Genomic DNA, 14095 nt, shown 5'->3' on the forward strand with positions numbered 1-14095 from the left:
TCATGAAATTTGCAGGCAAATGGATGGAACTAGAAAAAATTATCCTGAGCACAGTAACCCAGATCCAGAAAGACAAACATGGTATGTATTCACTCAGAAGTGAATACCAGTAACTGATGGAAGCAGATGGAGAGACCCACAACCAAGCCCTAGGCCAAACTCTAAGAGTCCAGTAAAAGTGAGAAAGACGGATTATAGGAGCAATGGGTGGGGGTCAAGATAATAACAGGGAAACCCAGAGAGACGGATGACCTGAACTTGTGGGAGCCCATGGACTATAGACCAACAGCTGGGGAGACTGCATGGGACTACACTATGACCTCTGCATGTGGGTGACATTTTTTGTAGCCTGGTCTGTTTGTAGGACCCCTGGCAGTGGGACCAGAATCTATCCCTGGTGCGTGAGCTGGCTTTTTGGCATCCATTCCATATGCTGGGATGCCTTGCTCAGCCTTGATGTGGGGAGAGGGGCTTGTCTTCCCTCAACCAAATGTTATAGGCCTTGTTGACTCCCCATGGGAGGCCTTACCCTTTCTGAGAAGCCCATGGGCGTGGGTTGGGAGAGGTGGAGGGTAGCAGGAGCAGGTGAGGGAGGGGGAGCTGTGGTTGATATGTAAAATGAATAAAAAATATTAATTAATTAAAAAAAACACTGATGGAGTACCAGTGGATTCATGACTAAAGACAATCACTCCTCTCTCCCAAAATGTATCATCAGAAAACAGTTCACCATTGAGGAGTAGGGCCCCTCTAGTCCCTCCTCCATCTATGCCAGACTGTTAATGGGCATCACTCAGGTGTTTACTCTTCTTAAGTTCTTCTTTGTTAATTTTGTTTTATTTGTTTCTTTGATTTTCTTTTAAGCTCCTTGAATTTAGATGACGTTTATAATTTTCTTTTAGATTATACATCCTGGGATTCATACAGGGATTTCTTGTCAGCAAATATTTCTATAGGCCTGATAGGTTTAGGGGTAAGATGCTGCCTTGATCTTTTATATCCTGGGAATTTGTCATGGGATCCCAGCACAGGGACTTTTTTTTGTCAATTCAGTGTTATATGTGAGCAGAGCAGATTGGGCAAGAGAATGGTGGGGTCTGGAGGTCGGGTGTGGCTTATGTGGAATGACATCGGGCAGACACAGGGAGCAGGCCTGGTATGCAGGAAATGGGTTCTTCAAACCACACATTTTCAAGGAACCTGGATTCCTTTTCATGGAAAATGGTATTTAGAGACTAGAATATATCACTGAGGTCTACTCCTTCCTAGTGAAAGACTACTGCTTTTCTTTCTTATCTTTGTATTGGTCAGATTTAGGGAATAACAGGTTGATTAAGACTATAAAAGTCTCATATCTGTACCTCTCTGTTGAGCTCCTCCTATCTTTATCAGATAAAATGATGAATTTTAGGTCAGCCCTTAAGCTGAAATATAAGCCCATATGGTAATGTCACTACTCTTTCCAAATCCCCATTTAAAATTCTCCTTTTAGTAGCTATGGAACCTTTAAATGTCATCAAATATTTGCTTATTCTCTAAACCTATGCAAAGATAATGCATTCTCATATAATAATCCACACAACTATGAAATACAAATAATAATTTGCAAGGTCATTTGCAATTAGCTTTGTCTTTAATCTGAGAATTTAATGTCCAAATTAAACTTTCTCAACTGTCATTGCATTAGTTTTTTCTTCATACTTGTATAGTTATGAAAATGCTGGTGAAAGAAGTGCATTCATTTCTGTATATATTTTATTTTAATGGTTTAACTATTTTTCTATTTTAACATGTTTTATATATACAATAGTAGCCAGTCTGCAAATCCAGAGGCTGTGTGTAATATGAGCTGTGATATGTGATCCTCATCCACACACTGCAGATATACCGTCACAGGATTTTCCCATGTACACTTGGTTTCAAAAATAATATTTTATGAATAGCCATACATTGCTTGTTGTCCCTGAACTTCTATCAAATAGGATATTCTACATTTATTACTCCTCTTTATATCTTCTTACTTAATATCACTGAAGTTGATGCTGAATCAATTTATAAATCTCTGGTTTATTCTGTTTTACTGCTATTCTGTTATTTCTGTTTTAGCTGTTACTCCAATAGGTGGATAGAATGTAGTTCCTTTTCCTTACTTATTATAATTTCTCAGACATAGGGAAATAAATCTATCATATCAGTCATATCAAAAATGATACTCCAAACCCTCCAACTGTATATGAACTATAATTTTGATGTCTACCAAGAAAAATAAGGTTACTTCATTCATATGTTGTCATTGTCAGGCAAATTGGTTCATATTACATTCTAGGAGTGAGTGTTCCTGCCTAACAGAAAGGGTAGAATGGAGGAGGACAGGCATTCTGAACTCTAAAGAGAGATTATAAGATAAGAAAAATAGAGGAGTAATAGAATTTGTCTATTTTTTTATCTCAAATGATATGAAAAATTAGAGTCAGAGAATAGAAGTCACAGAGAGGATGAAACAGTCATAACACTGTCAATGGCAAAAAGGAGTGAAGAGAAGAAATTTGCTGGGAAAGGAAGGATTGTACAGGAGCAAGAGGATCCAGGTAGTGGAGTCACCAGTCAGTCAATGTACTGTATGAGTGTTAGGAAAGAGGCAGAAAATAGTGAGGACAACTGGAGGTCCCCCAGCAGGAAGAGGGAAAGAGGAGAACCCTGGGAGTTCCTTGTCTTAGGCAAGGGGCAGGCATGTAATGTGCCAGAGTTCCCAACATCCTCCCCCAGGTCAAATCTAACATTAGGACTTCTTTTCCTTCCTGACCACACCCTGGGACCTGAGCCACAAGCCCAGCATTTTCTTCAACAACCACAAGGTGCCCAGAGTGAGCCCCAACAGGAACACTAGGACATCCAGCAGGTTCTGCACATGCCATGGCTGTTGAAAGCCATGGGGCTTGAGATGTGCTCCTCCCCCTGTTTGTAGGATGTGGTCAATCCAGCCCACCAGACGCTGGGAAGGTGTCAGGGGGTGAGAGCGCCTGATGGCCCTGGCAGCCATGGCTGCAGACTTGAACCTATGGGCAGACACAGAGAGAATGTGTTATCAATGTGCTGTGCTAGTACTTGAGACCTTATAACAGGCATACAAAACACACACACACATACACACATCTTTTTCTTTTCTTTTTTTATATAGAGATTTTCTATTTATTTTACATATCAACCACAGTTTCCCTATCCTACCTCCTCCCACCCTCTAGTCTTCCCCTGCCCCCCAACACACCATCCATTCCCAACTCCTCCAAGGCAAGGTCTCTCCTGGGGAGCCAGCAGAGCCTGGTATATTCAGTTGAGGCAGGTCCAAGCCCCTCCTCCCTGCACCAAGGCTGAGCAAAGTGTCTCAGCATAGGCCCTGGGTTCCAAAAAGCCAGCTCATGCACTAAGAACAGGTTCTGGTCTCACTGCCTGGGGGCCCACTAAACAGTTCAAACTAAACAACTGTCTCACTTATCCAGAGAGCCTAGTCCAGTACCATGGGGCCTCCTCAGCTTTGGATTCATAGTCCATGTGTTTCCACTAGTTTGGCTAGTTGTCTCTGTAGTTTTTCCAATCATGGTATAGATATCTCTTGCTCATATAACCCCTTCTCTCTCTCCTCAATTGGACTCCTGGAGCTCTGCCTGGGACTTGGCTGTGGATCTCTGCATCTGCTTCCATCAGTCACTGGATGAGGGTTCTATCATAATAGTTAGGCTGTTTGGCCATCTGATCACCAGAGTAGATCAGCTCAGGCACCCTCTCAACCGCTCAGGCACCCTCTCGACCATTGCCAGTAGTCTATAGTGAAGTCATCTTTGTGGGTTCCTGGGGACCTCTCTAGCACTCTGCTTTGTAATAGCCACATCATTTTCTAATATAGACCCATAGATCAGCTTCAAACAAAATTGCTGGCATATACTTGACAACTAAAAGTTCAATAAAAAGGAAAACCTTATACCGAAGGATCAAAATTAACCCTGGAAGGGAAATTTTTAAAAATGGTATTGACCTATGGTACTAAAGGTGTGCTCACATTAGATATATTTGAACACAGGTGACAGGATGTCTGTCTGATTAAGTGATTAGGACATTGAAACCTGAGTATTCAGTCCTGTTTGGTTGTGAAATCATTGTCCTAGATGGGCTAGGGAAATGTGGATCACCTGTTTTTGTGTTTGTGAAAACTTCCTTTATATCAGGCCTGTCCTGGGCCCTAGGAACATAGTGGAAAATGATACCCACTGATCCTCATGGTGCATGCTTTCTATGTGCTAGTGTGCAATAGACACACATTGCCAAGGGCTGTGGGTGTATATAGCAGGTGACAACTAGTGTTTGTGGTGGTATATCATTTGTGCTGAAATGTGGTGATATTTTATGTGTGCTTTAATAAATAAAGCTTGCCTGGAGATCAGAGGAAAAGGTCAGCCACTATAAGTAAACAAAGAAATCAGGCAACAATAGCACTTGCCCTTAATCCTATCACTTGGCAGGCAGGATCCCTGTGTGTTCAGGCCACACTGGAAACAGGGCCAGGTGTGGTAGCACACACCTTAAATTCCAAAACTAATTTAACATGGAGATCTGGAAGTCTGTACAGACAGGAAGTGACAGGGCTGTGTAGGCAGAGGAAGTGGTGTAGCTGAACGGAAAGGGAAAATCATATGGCATAACAGCAAGGCATACAAACATGGGTAGACAGGAAGCAACTGGCATTTGAAAGCTGCAGAGTTGGTGAGGTAAGGTTTGCTGCGGCTTTCCTTATTTACCTGATCTCTCTAAGGCTTTCACACCTGCATTTGGCTCCGAGTTTTTTATTTAATGAGACAATTTAGAAATGTGTCTACAAGTGTTTGACAAGTCGACCCAACAGATATATAAGTCCCTGTAGGAAGCCCCACTTGACAAAGCCCTGGAGTTACTATTACTGACCAGTTGCTCCTGTCTGTTATTTTTCTTATGTGCTACTGTATTTCTTTCCTAAGAACAGCTATCGATGCTTTCCCACTGCTTGTGTGTTTACCTCTAGAATATATTCTATCTATTGGCACACATATAGTGGTGGATGGTCAGGAAGTTGATTTCTACTTAAGCTGTATTATTTTGATGTATAGAAACTAACTATACTAGGATATTTTACATTACTCAAACTGACATAGGATTATCAATCACAAAGATAGCCTTTTATACAGACAGCTAACTTTAGACTTCAGAACAGATTCAAAGCTGGCTGCTTGCCCCTAGAGACAAATACCTGAAGCCGTTTTTCCAGGTGTTGTTTTGCTTATTCGAGGTCAGAGATTGAGCAACTTTAGACATAAATTTCTCAGTTATTGGCCCTCTGCACACAGTCCCAGCCTCAGTACAGGCTCAAGGTTCAGCCAAGTGTTTACTTATTGTCTGGGATAACTCACCAACTTAGAGCTACATGCACGAATCAATGTGACATTGCTAGCCTAAGAGAATCTATGTGAATTACCTTGTGTTGTGAGAATGGGTAGGACCCTGAAAATGTAACTTATAAGCGTTTGGCTGACTGTAAGAGAGCAGTGGCAGTATGGAGAGAGACAGATGTGTAGAGTTATGTGAGAACTGATGCAGAATGTGAGTGAATTGTGTGTGTGTGTGTGTGTGTGTGTGTGTGTGTGTGTGTGTGTGTGCAGGGGGTGTGTGGGTGTGGGTGCGGGTGTGTGCTGAGTGAGAGATGAAGAAAGTGGCAATGTAGAGGAGGAAGTAGTGCAGAATGTGAGTGAAGTGTGTGTATATGCTGGGTGAGAAATGAGGAAGAAGAAGCATTAGGTAATGTAAGAGAATGAATGAGGGCAAATGATATGAATGAACAGTGTAAGAGCTGGGCAGAGGGTAAGAGTGAGTGTGTGAGTGTCTGTAAATTCATGTGCTAACTGAAGAATGTAGCTGAATGGGCAGAGAGAAAAATGTAACATATAATTGTCCAAAGTTGGGCAGAGAAGAAGAAGTAGTGTGAGACTAAGATGAGAAAATTAATGAATGAAAGAATGAATGAGTAAAGAGTGAAAAAATGATGTAATAATATGTGGGAAAAAATGTAACAGAGTAGAGAGAAGAAATATGCAGATGTAACTGTGCCAAAGAGATTTGTAGCTATGTGGAGAAGAGGAAAATGAAACTGTATAGAAAAAAGATATAGAAGAGAAATGTTTGTAAAAGAATCATATGTAGACATGTGAAAACAGATATAACTGTGTATAGAGATATATGGCCATATGCATGTAAAGACAGACAGGTAGCTGTCCATATAGAAGGTAGCAGTGGAGATATGTAGACATGTGAAAACAGATATAACTGTGTATAGAGATGTATGGCCATATGAATGTAAAGACAGACAGGTAGCTGTCCATATAGAAGGTAGCAGTGTGGAGATATGTACCAATGCAGAGACAGAAAGAGTCAGAGGTCATTGTTAAGATGAAGTAAAAGGGACAGTTAACATCAGAAAGTATGTGTGTTTTCTTATTTTACTGGAGAGATAAGAACTGATTTCTAAATACCCTCAGATCGAAAAGGCCTAGTCTTTACTGCCTTTGTGTATTTTCTTGCATTACCATGGAGGTGGTCTTGGAGCAGGCTCTCCATAGGCCATTGATAAATATGACACACATGATAGAGATATTGCAAATATTTCAAAGTGTTAAAGAGAAAGTAGTGTATGATGAGTGAGCTCAAGCACAGAAAGAAATAATAGCCAAAAACATGTTCTCCTAAGAGGATGACGTTGGAGAGATGGTTCTGTGAGTTCAACACAAAGACCCTGAAGAGGGAAGGTCACCCAATAAGGACATGCAATTGTCCTTGTCGTAGTTTAGTGAGAACGGCTCCCATGGTCATATATATTTGAATGTTTGCTTATCAGTTGGTGGTCTGTTACGGAAGGATTAAGAACTGTGACTTTATTAAAGGAGGTTTCTCACTGGGTTGTTTCAAAAAGCCTACACCAGGCATAGTCTTGATCTTTCTGCCTCCTGCCTGCAGATCAAGATGTAATTTCTCCCAGGAACTTATGCAGGGACACTTGGCTTAGTCTGGGAGGAAGGGACTGGACCTCCCTGGACTGAGTCTACCAAGTTGATCACAGTCCTCGGGGGAGGACTTGTCCTGGAGGAGGTGGGAATGGAGGGTGGGCTGGGGGTAAGGGGAGGGCGTGGGAGGGGGGAGAATAGGGGAACCCATGGCTGATATGTAGAATTGAATGGTATTGTAAAATAAAAAATATATATCACAAAAAAAAAAAGATGTAATTTCTCACCTATTGCTCCTATTTTGAAAGATTGATGTTTGCATTTTATTTCAGTAAACAATTGCTAAAGACATCACAATAGAACATATGCAATGTTTGTATTACATACTTCTATTGAACATTACAGAATTCTTTGGGTTATTTGTAAATTAATGAATAGATTTGAATACTTATGACCCAATACTTGTTATAACATAGAAGAGTTTGTTTTACTCTAAGTAAGGAATGAATTTGCATTTAAAATCTTAATGAATGTTTTCAAAAATGAATAGATGATATAGCACTCTAAAGTCTCCAAGTTATGTATTTATAATATTACATAGTAGTATGCTTAGGCTTTACTATGTATTAGCCATTTTTTAGATTTGTGTATGTATTTTATCACATGGGTGTTAATGATAATGGTGTACGACTGCTTTACGTGAGTTCTTATGCATCTGGATAAGCAGATGCCTGTGGCCACAGTCACATCCATGATGATCATGGACTAACCTCTGAAACTGTAAGCAAGACCCAAATAAATGCTTTATCTTACATGTAGCCTTAGTCAGGGTACATTTTCACAGCAATACAATGGTAATTAAGACAGTTCTCTTCTAATTCCATTCGAATTCTATAGGTATATGATGAGTCAGGGAGATTAGCCACCTAAAGAACATGCAAATGATCTCTCCTGCCTCTATTGAAATTCTATTATTGGTATCCAAAATATAAGAGATCATGGCTGAAAGGTGTTTAAAGAAATGCTCAACATCCTTAATCATCAGAGAAATGCAAATCAAAACGACTCTGAGATACCACATTACACCTGTCAGAATGGCTATGATCAAAAACACTAATAATAGTCAATGTTGGAGAGGATGCGGAGCAAAGGGAACACTCCTCCACTGTTGGTGGGAATGCAAACTTGTACAACCACTGTGGAAATCAGTATGGCAGTTTCTCAGAAAATTGGGAATCGATCTACCTCAAGACCCAGCTATACCACTCTTGGGCATATATCCAAGGAATGCTCAATCATACCACAAAGATACATGCTCAACTATGTTCATAGCAGCACTATTTGTAATAGCCAGAACCTGGAAACAACTTAGATGCCCGTCAACTGAAGAATGGATGAAGAAAATGTGTTACATATACACAATGGAGTACTACTCAGCAAGAAAAGCAATGACAGCATGAAATTTGCAGACAAATGGATGGAACTAGAAAATATCATCCTGAGTGAGGTAACCCAAACCCAGAAGGACAAACACGGTATGTACTCACTCATAAGTGGATTCTAGATATAAAGCAAAGAACAATCAGACTGCAACCCACAGAACCCAGGAGTCTATATAGCAGGGGGGGACCCTAGGATGACTGTGGCTTATAATAAGTTTTGGTTTTACTCAATTACTGGGCAAGCCTCAATGAAACATTTCACAATTAGGGTAAGAATCTATAATGTATCAAGCTGATAATAGGAAAATAAATTTTAAAAAGTGAAAAAAAATGAAAATAATGTGTGTATAAGAAATCATCCCACCACATCAGGTAGAGACATAGTCTCAGTATTTCACCTAAAATTAGAATTAATAACAAAAGAACATCAGGACTTTTGGGGATCACACATGTATTATAACACATCCCACAAAATTCTGTTTCATTGATAAACAGACTATACAGAACATGTATTCAGGCTAAGGTACCCCAATTCCAGAGAGCTGCATACCTCTTATCTTCTATGACTTGTTTCAGTGTACGTGCAAATGTCTCTGCCTTGAGTGTCTCTGGATGAACAGAAACACCAATTTTCTTTGCTTCTACTAGGACCATGTTTTCAGGTTGGTCTGCTAAAAAGGGAATCCCCACCATGGGTACTCCATGCTGGATGGCCTCCATTATGCTATTCATTCCCCCGTGGGTGACAAAGAGACGAATACTAGGATGACCTGTTGCAAAAGAGAAAGATCATCCAATCTGTCACTATCAAAGTTCAGATACCAGGTAAAGCAGCAGACCCAAGAAATACCAATATGCTAGGCAGAATGAATTTACTGATGTTGCTTTAGAGATTTGCAATGTTCCAGGATGTAATACCAAGCCTTCTCTCTGCAGAGAGATGCCTTACTTCAGTCAAAATCTATCTAAGATCTAGAGCCAGGGACAGCTACAAGGACAGTGACAAGTGAGGCAAGTTTCTTTGTCCTTCTATTCATCCTTATCTTCTCCACTGATGCCTTCTTCTTCACTTGTCTAACCTTGGCCTTCTCTTGCTTTTCACATCTGATCTCACATGAAGTCTATATTATGGATATTATCTGCTCTGTTTTGGGAAGCTCACAGAAGAGGATGGTAGACTAGAAACTTCTGTATTTACAGGTCGTGTCTCTTGCTCCATATTGAAAAAAAGCTACTAAACATTTCTTATGATCCTACAGAAATCATCCCAAACTATACCTCACTCAAAATCTACCCATTTTCCCTGGAAAGCAAGTCTTTTTCCTATTGTGTAGCCTGTGATTTTACTGAACAGAGATCTATGTGAAAAATTTCCCAGCTGCTTTTGAGTCACAGTTTTAAGTACAAATCTCTGATTCAGCCACTGAGTGTAGAAAAGTGTATCCATAAAGTCACACAGAAACAAATAATTTGAGGGGAGGTGGCTTTAGGGAATTCTCTGTTGCTCAAGAAATCAGTGTCTCCATATATTACTGTGAGCTTACATGTGGTGGTACTCAAATATCTCCTTATGTCCTCAACCCCACAATATCCATGTTGTAAGTGTCTGAGTTTTCAGCTCAGCTGGCAACCAAGATGTGTCTGCATGCTTACATCCGTGTATGTGTATGTGTGTGGGGTGTGTGTGTGTGTGTGTGTGTGTGTGTGTGCGCGCGCGCGCGTGTGTTTATAAATACCAAGGATTTCTCAAATCACTGTGAGAATAGCAGTAACAAATGGTGGCAACCGCCCAAGGAGTAGTTATAGCTCACATATTGGTCAAGACTGTGTTGGAGTGATCAATGGTAAATACTCTTAAGTCAAGACTACATATCTATTTAGGGAACTGAAATCTGTCTGAGTTGAAAAGGATGAGGAAGTTGTTGCTATGGCCAGTCTAGAGCACAGACTGATTCTCCCAAGAACCTTAGCTGCTTCTACCTGCCTGCTAGACATATATCTTCACCCATCAACAGCCTTTTCTTCTGCAAGTCAAAGCACTCCGACATCGGTTATCTGTTATGTCCCAAAGCACATTAAAAGAAATAAAGTAACAGGTCTAGGAGATGTTTACCCAGGAGGTCAGTCTGGGGAAGCCAATCCATGATTTTGACATTTGGAGCCATACTGACATCTTTGGGCCAATGAGCATCCTTACATGCCCACAGCACTCCTTGAGGGAGGTGAGCAAATGCACTGTTCATCTCCTTAATAAGTTCCTTGGTCTGATACTGGGTTGCTAAGGAGCCCAGTGCCACAAGGACAAAACCCGATTCTCCAAACTTAATGATAAAATCTTCCAAGTCCTAGAAGAAACATAAAGAAATTAGAAAAAAGTGGTTTGTTAACGCAGGTATGACATGAAACAAGACCAGTTGTTAAATAAACCCATGCCTTGCTTGCTTGTGTTCTATATGATAACACTCCTTTCAGAGTCCCTGTATAGCTGTGTCTGGAGTAGTTACTGCATTGAACAGCAGTCATCTCTTCAACTTTGTGTGGTTGAAATATTGTGCACCCCAATAAACTTATCTGGAGGTCAGAGAACAGAACATCCAGTATATTCAATATAGTTTTATGCAGTGGTAAGACACACATTTAATCCTAGCATTCCAGAGGCAGAGATCCATATGGATCTGTATGAGTTCAAATCCACACTGGAAATAGCAGGCATGGTGACACACGCCTTTAATCCCAAGAAGTGATGGCAGGAAGTAAAAAGGTATATGAGGCATGAGGACCAGTAACTAGAGCCTTTTTAAGCTTTTAGCTTTTAGCAGCTGTTCAGTTGAGATCCATTCGGATGAGGATTCAGAGGCTTTCAGTCTGAGGAAACAAGGTGAAGTAAGGAATTGGCAAAGTGAGGTTGGATGATTTGTTCTGTTTCTCTGATCATTCAGCATTCACCTCAATACCTGGCTAGAGGTTTGTCTTTATCAATAAGACCTTTTAAGATTCGTGCTACACATTTGGACTCTTATGGTTTGTTCTTCCAAGCAAACACATACACCAGATTTTATTTGAATAACTGACTTTTACTGCTTAAAATGTAAGCTCCAGAGTAATTTAATTGCTAAGGGCATTCTTTCGGTTTAATAACTTGAGGCCTTTCCTAACTATTTTTGACATCATTTGTATTATTTTATATTCATGCTAGAAATTCAGTATACGAAATTTCTTCACTTGCTGTGTGGCATCATGTCCTCTCTTCTGGTGTTGTTTTCTAGCTTTGCTTACCTAGTAATGACAGATTCATAGAATGGCTGAGAAGAATTCCTTCCTGTGGAGGTGGCACAAATAATCATACAGGAACTGGCATTCATTCTTAAGTGTTTCACTTAATTCACCTGTTAATCCATGTTATATCAGACTTCCTTAATGAAAGACTTTGTTATTGATCAGTCTAATTTAATCCCATAACTTTAAGATTTTCTGTTTTCCTCTTGAGTCATTTATGTTAACAGTCTTGCATAGGAATATGTCCACTCATGTAGATCACCTAATTTGATGATATATCATGTTTGTATAATTCCCTTATAATCTTTATTGTTTTAATAGTGGATAATTTTTTACTTTAGAACTTAATTATTTTGTTGTTCTTTCTTATTTATATTTTTAATGATTCTATTGCTTTTTCAGCATACTACTCTTTTGATTTTATTGATTCTAAATTTGTCTATTCATTATTTCAATCATCTACACTCTGATTCTTTTATGTCCCTTCTTTTTGCTAGCATCCTGTTCAGTCATCTCTTGATTATCTCTGCCTTATATTGAAGGGTTAGATTATCAATTGCAAGTACCTTGGCTGTACTAATAGATATAATAATAGCTATGAATTATGTCCTATGTCTTGTTTTTATTGCACTTCATCATTCCATTGTGTTTTGTATCCTTATCCTTGGTATATAATATTTTCAAATGTTCCTCTTGATTTTTCCCTCTGAATTTACATTATGTTGTTTTCTATGTATTCACCCCACTGTGGTAAGAAATATTTACATTAATCTGAGAATTTGCAAAACTCGGGGTTGGATTGGGGGGTGTCATGGGCTAATACACGAACCAATAAATTTGTTTTGTGCATTAGAGAAGAGTTTGTGCTCTGCTGATGTTAGAATGAACACTCAGAACTGGAGAGAAGGTTCAGCAGATTTCCTTTCAGAGGACCACAGTTCAGTTCCCACAGAGCAATCATAACTCTCTATAATTCTAGTTCTAGGGGACCCACCACCCTCTTCTGGCCTCTTCTGGGCACTTGCAGGAACATGATGCACACACAAACATGCAGGGAAAGTACTCAAGTGCATAAAGTCACTTACAAATACATTTTACGCATGATCTGTATATTTCTAATAATTCTTTTGGGCCTATGGTAATATTAATGGTGATAATTTGTATGGATAGTCATCTAATTCTAAAACTGTAGAATTGAAGTGTTATTATTTATTTCTTCTTTAAATTGCTTACATTTTTCTTCATAGTCTTTATTTCATAGTTTGTGCATAGATGACATATTTCCCTGTAAGTTAACTATTTCACATATTTTAAGTAATATTTTTATAGTTGCAATGTTTGATAAACACAAAGTTTCAAATATATGTAGTCTTTAAACTTCTTTGAGAGTTTTGATATAAAGTCTGATTTCCCTTATGCTGGCAACCACCACAGTCTATTTGCTTCTCACTTAATTCTTACAAAACAAGTATTGGAATACCCCATAAAGTAGATTCTAGACTCTTGTGTCATGTATTACTTCAGAACACTTCCTCCCACTTTTTAACAATCCCTTCATCTCTCTGTGTGCCAATATCTGACCCATCAGTCCAGAAGGGGGGAGCTCTGGCAATCACATCTGGATTTATAAATGTAAGATATCTTCTACCACATAAAGATTCAGTCAGAGAACCCCAAACCAGTATACTGTACCCCTATTTCACCAACTTGGGTATTCAGGAGATTCTATACAAAGCCCATATCTGAAAGCTCCTTCAAGAAGTTTATATATATGTAACAGTCTTCCAAACAGTATGAAAAAGCTCTTCAAAATATTTGTTGTTCATTTTTTACAGGTCCAACCATGACACCAATGTAATGATCTTTGTAAAGATTAATGTAAAGCAGATAGATAGATAGATAGATAGATAGATAGATAGATAGATAAATAGATAGATATCACTGATCACTCCCCAAACACTTGTTCCCACAAACTGCAAGGAAGGATAGGCACTGTGGTACCCAATAGAGCCAGAACAAATCCATACCCTCTCTGCTTTGATCTGAACACAGGACAAATATCATCTTCATCATTTCAGCATCTTGGCCACCATGGTTTATACTCCCATCATGGGTGAGGGAACCCCACAGTGACAGGGAACAAGCAATCTAACATCCTTAGCTCACTGTACTTGTAAATTTTCAGTGATAGTGATTCTGAGCCTGCATAGAAATGCATACTACATGGCAGCTTTGATGGTTTACAGTAGCTGGATGGAGTACCTAGTGCTCAACAGGCTGGGGACACAGAATAACAGAAGCAGTTCTTCTTGTTACTAGTGCTAAGTTCTGTCTAGGTACATGCCTTCTGAAAGTATT

At 39.5% G+C, this 14095-nt stretch overlaps 1 protein-coding gene across 1 annotated transcript in view; it reads right to left on the reverse strand.

The window, feature by feature from the left end:
- Positions 1-2221: 2221 nt before the first annotated feature.
- LOC114697365 (UDP-glucuronosyltransferase 3A2-like) overlaps positions 2222-14095 on the reverse strand; it is a 33008-nt gene continuing 21134 nt past the window's right edge. Inside the window, exons 5-7 of the mRNA XM_028875622.2 lie at positions 10575-10806; positions 9012-9231; positions 2222-3056 (exon numbers count right to left, since the gene is read on the reverse strand). Of these exons, the coding sequence (XP_028731455.1) occupies positions 2780-3056; positions 9012-9231; positions 10575-10806 (729 nt within the window). The 3' untranslated portion in view covers positions 2222-2779. The remainder of the gene's footprint in view (positions 3057-9011; positions 9232-10574; positions 10807-14095) is intronic.

This window comes from Peromyscus leucopus, chromosome 11 (assembly GCF_004664715.2).
Source record: "Peromyscus leucopus breed LL Stock chromosome 11, UCI_PerLeu_2.1, whole genome shotgun sequence".
In the NCBI taxonomy this organism is placed as follows: domain Eukaryota; kingdom Metazoa; phylum Chordata; class Mammalia; order Rodentia; family Cricetidae; genus Peromyscus; species Peromyscus leucopus.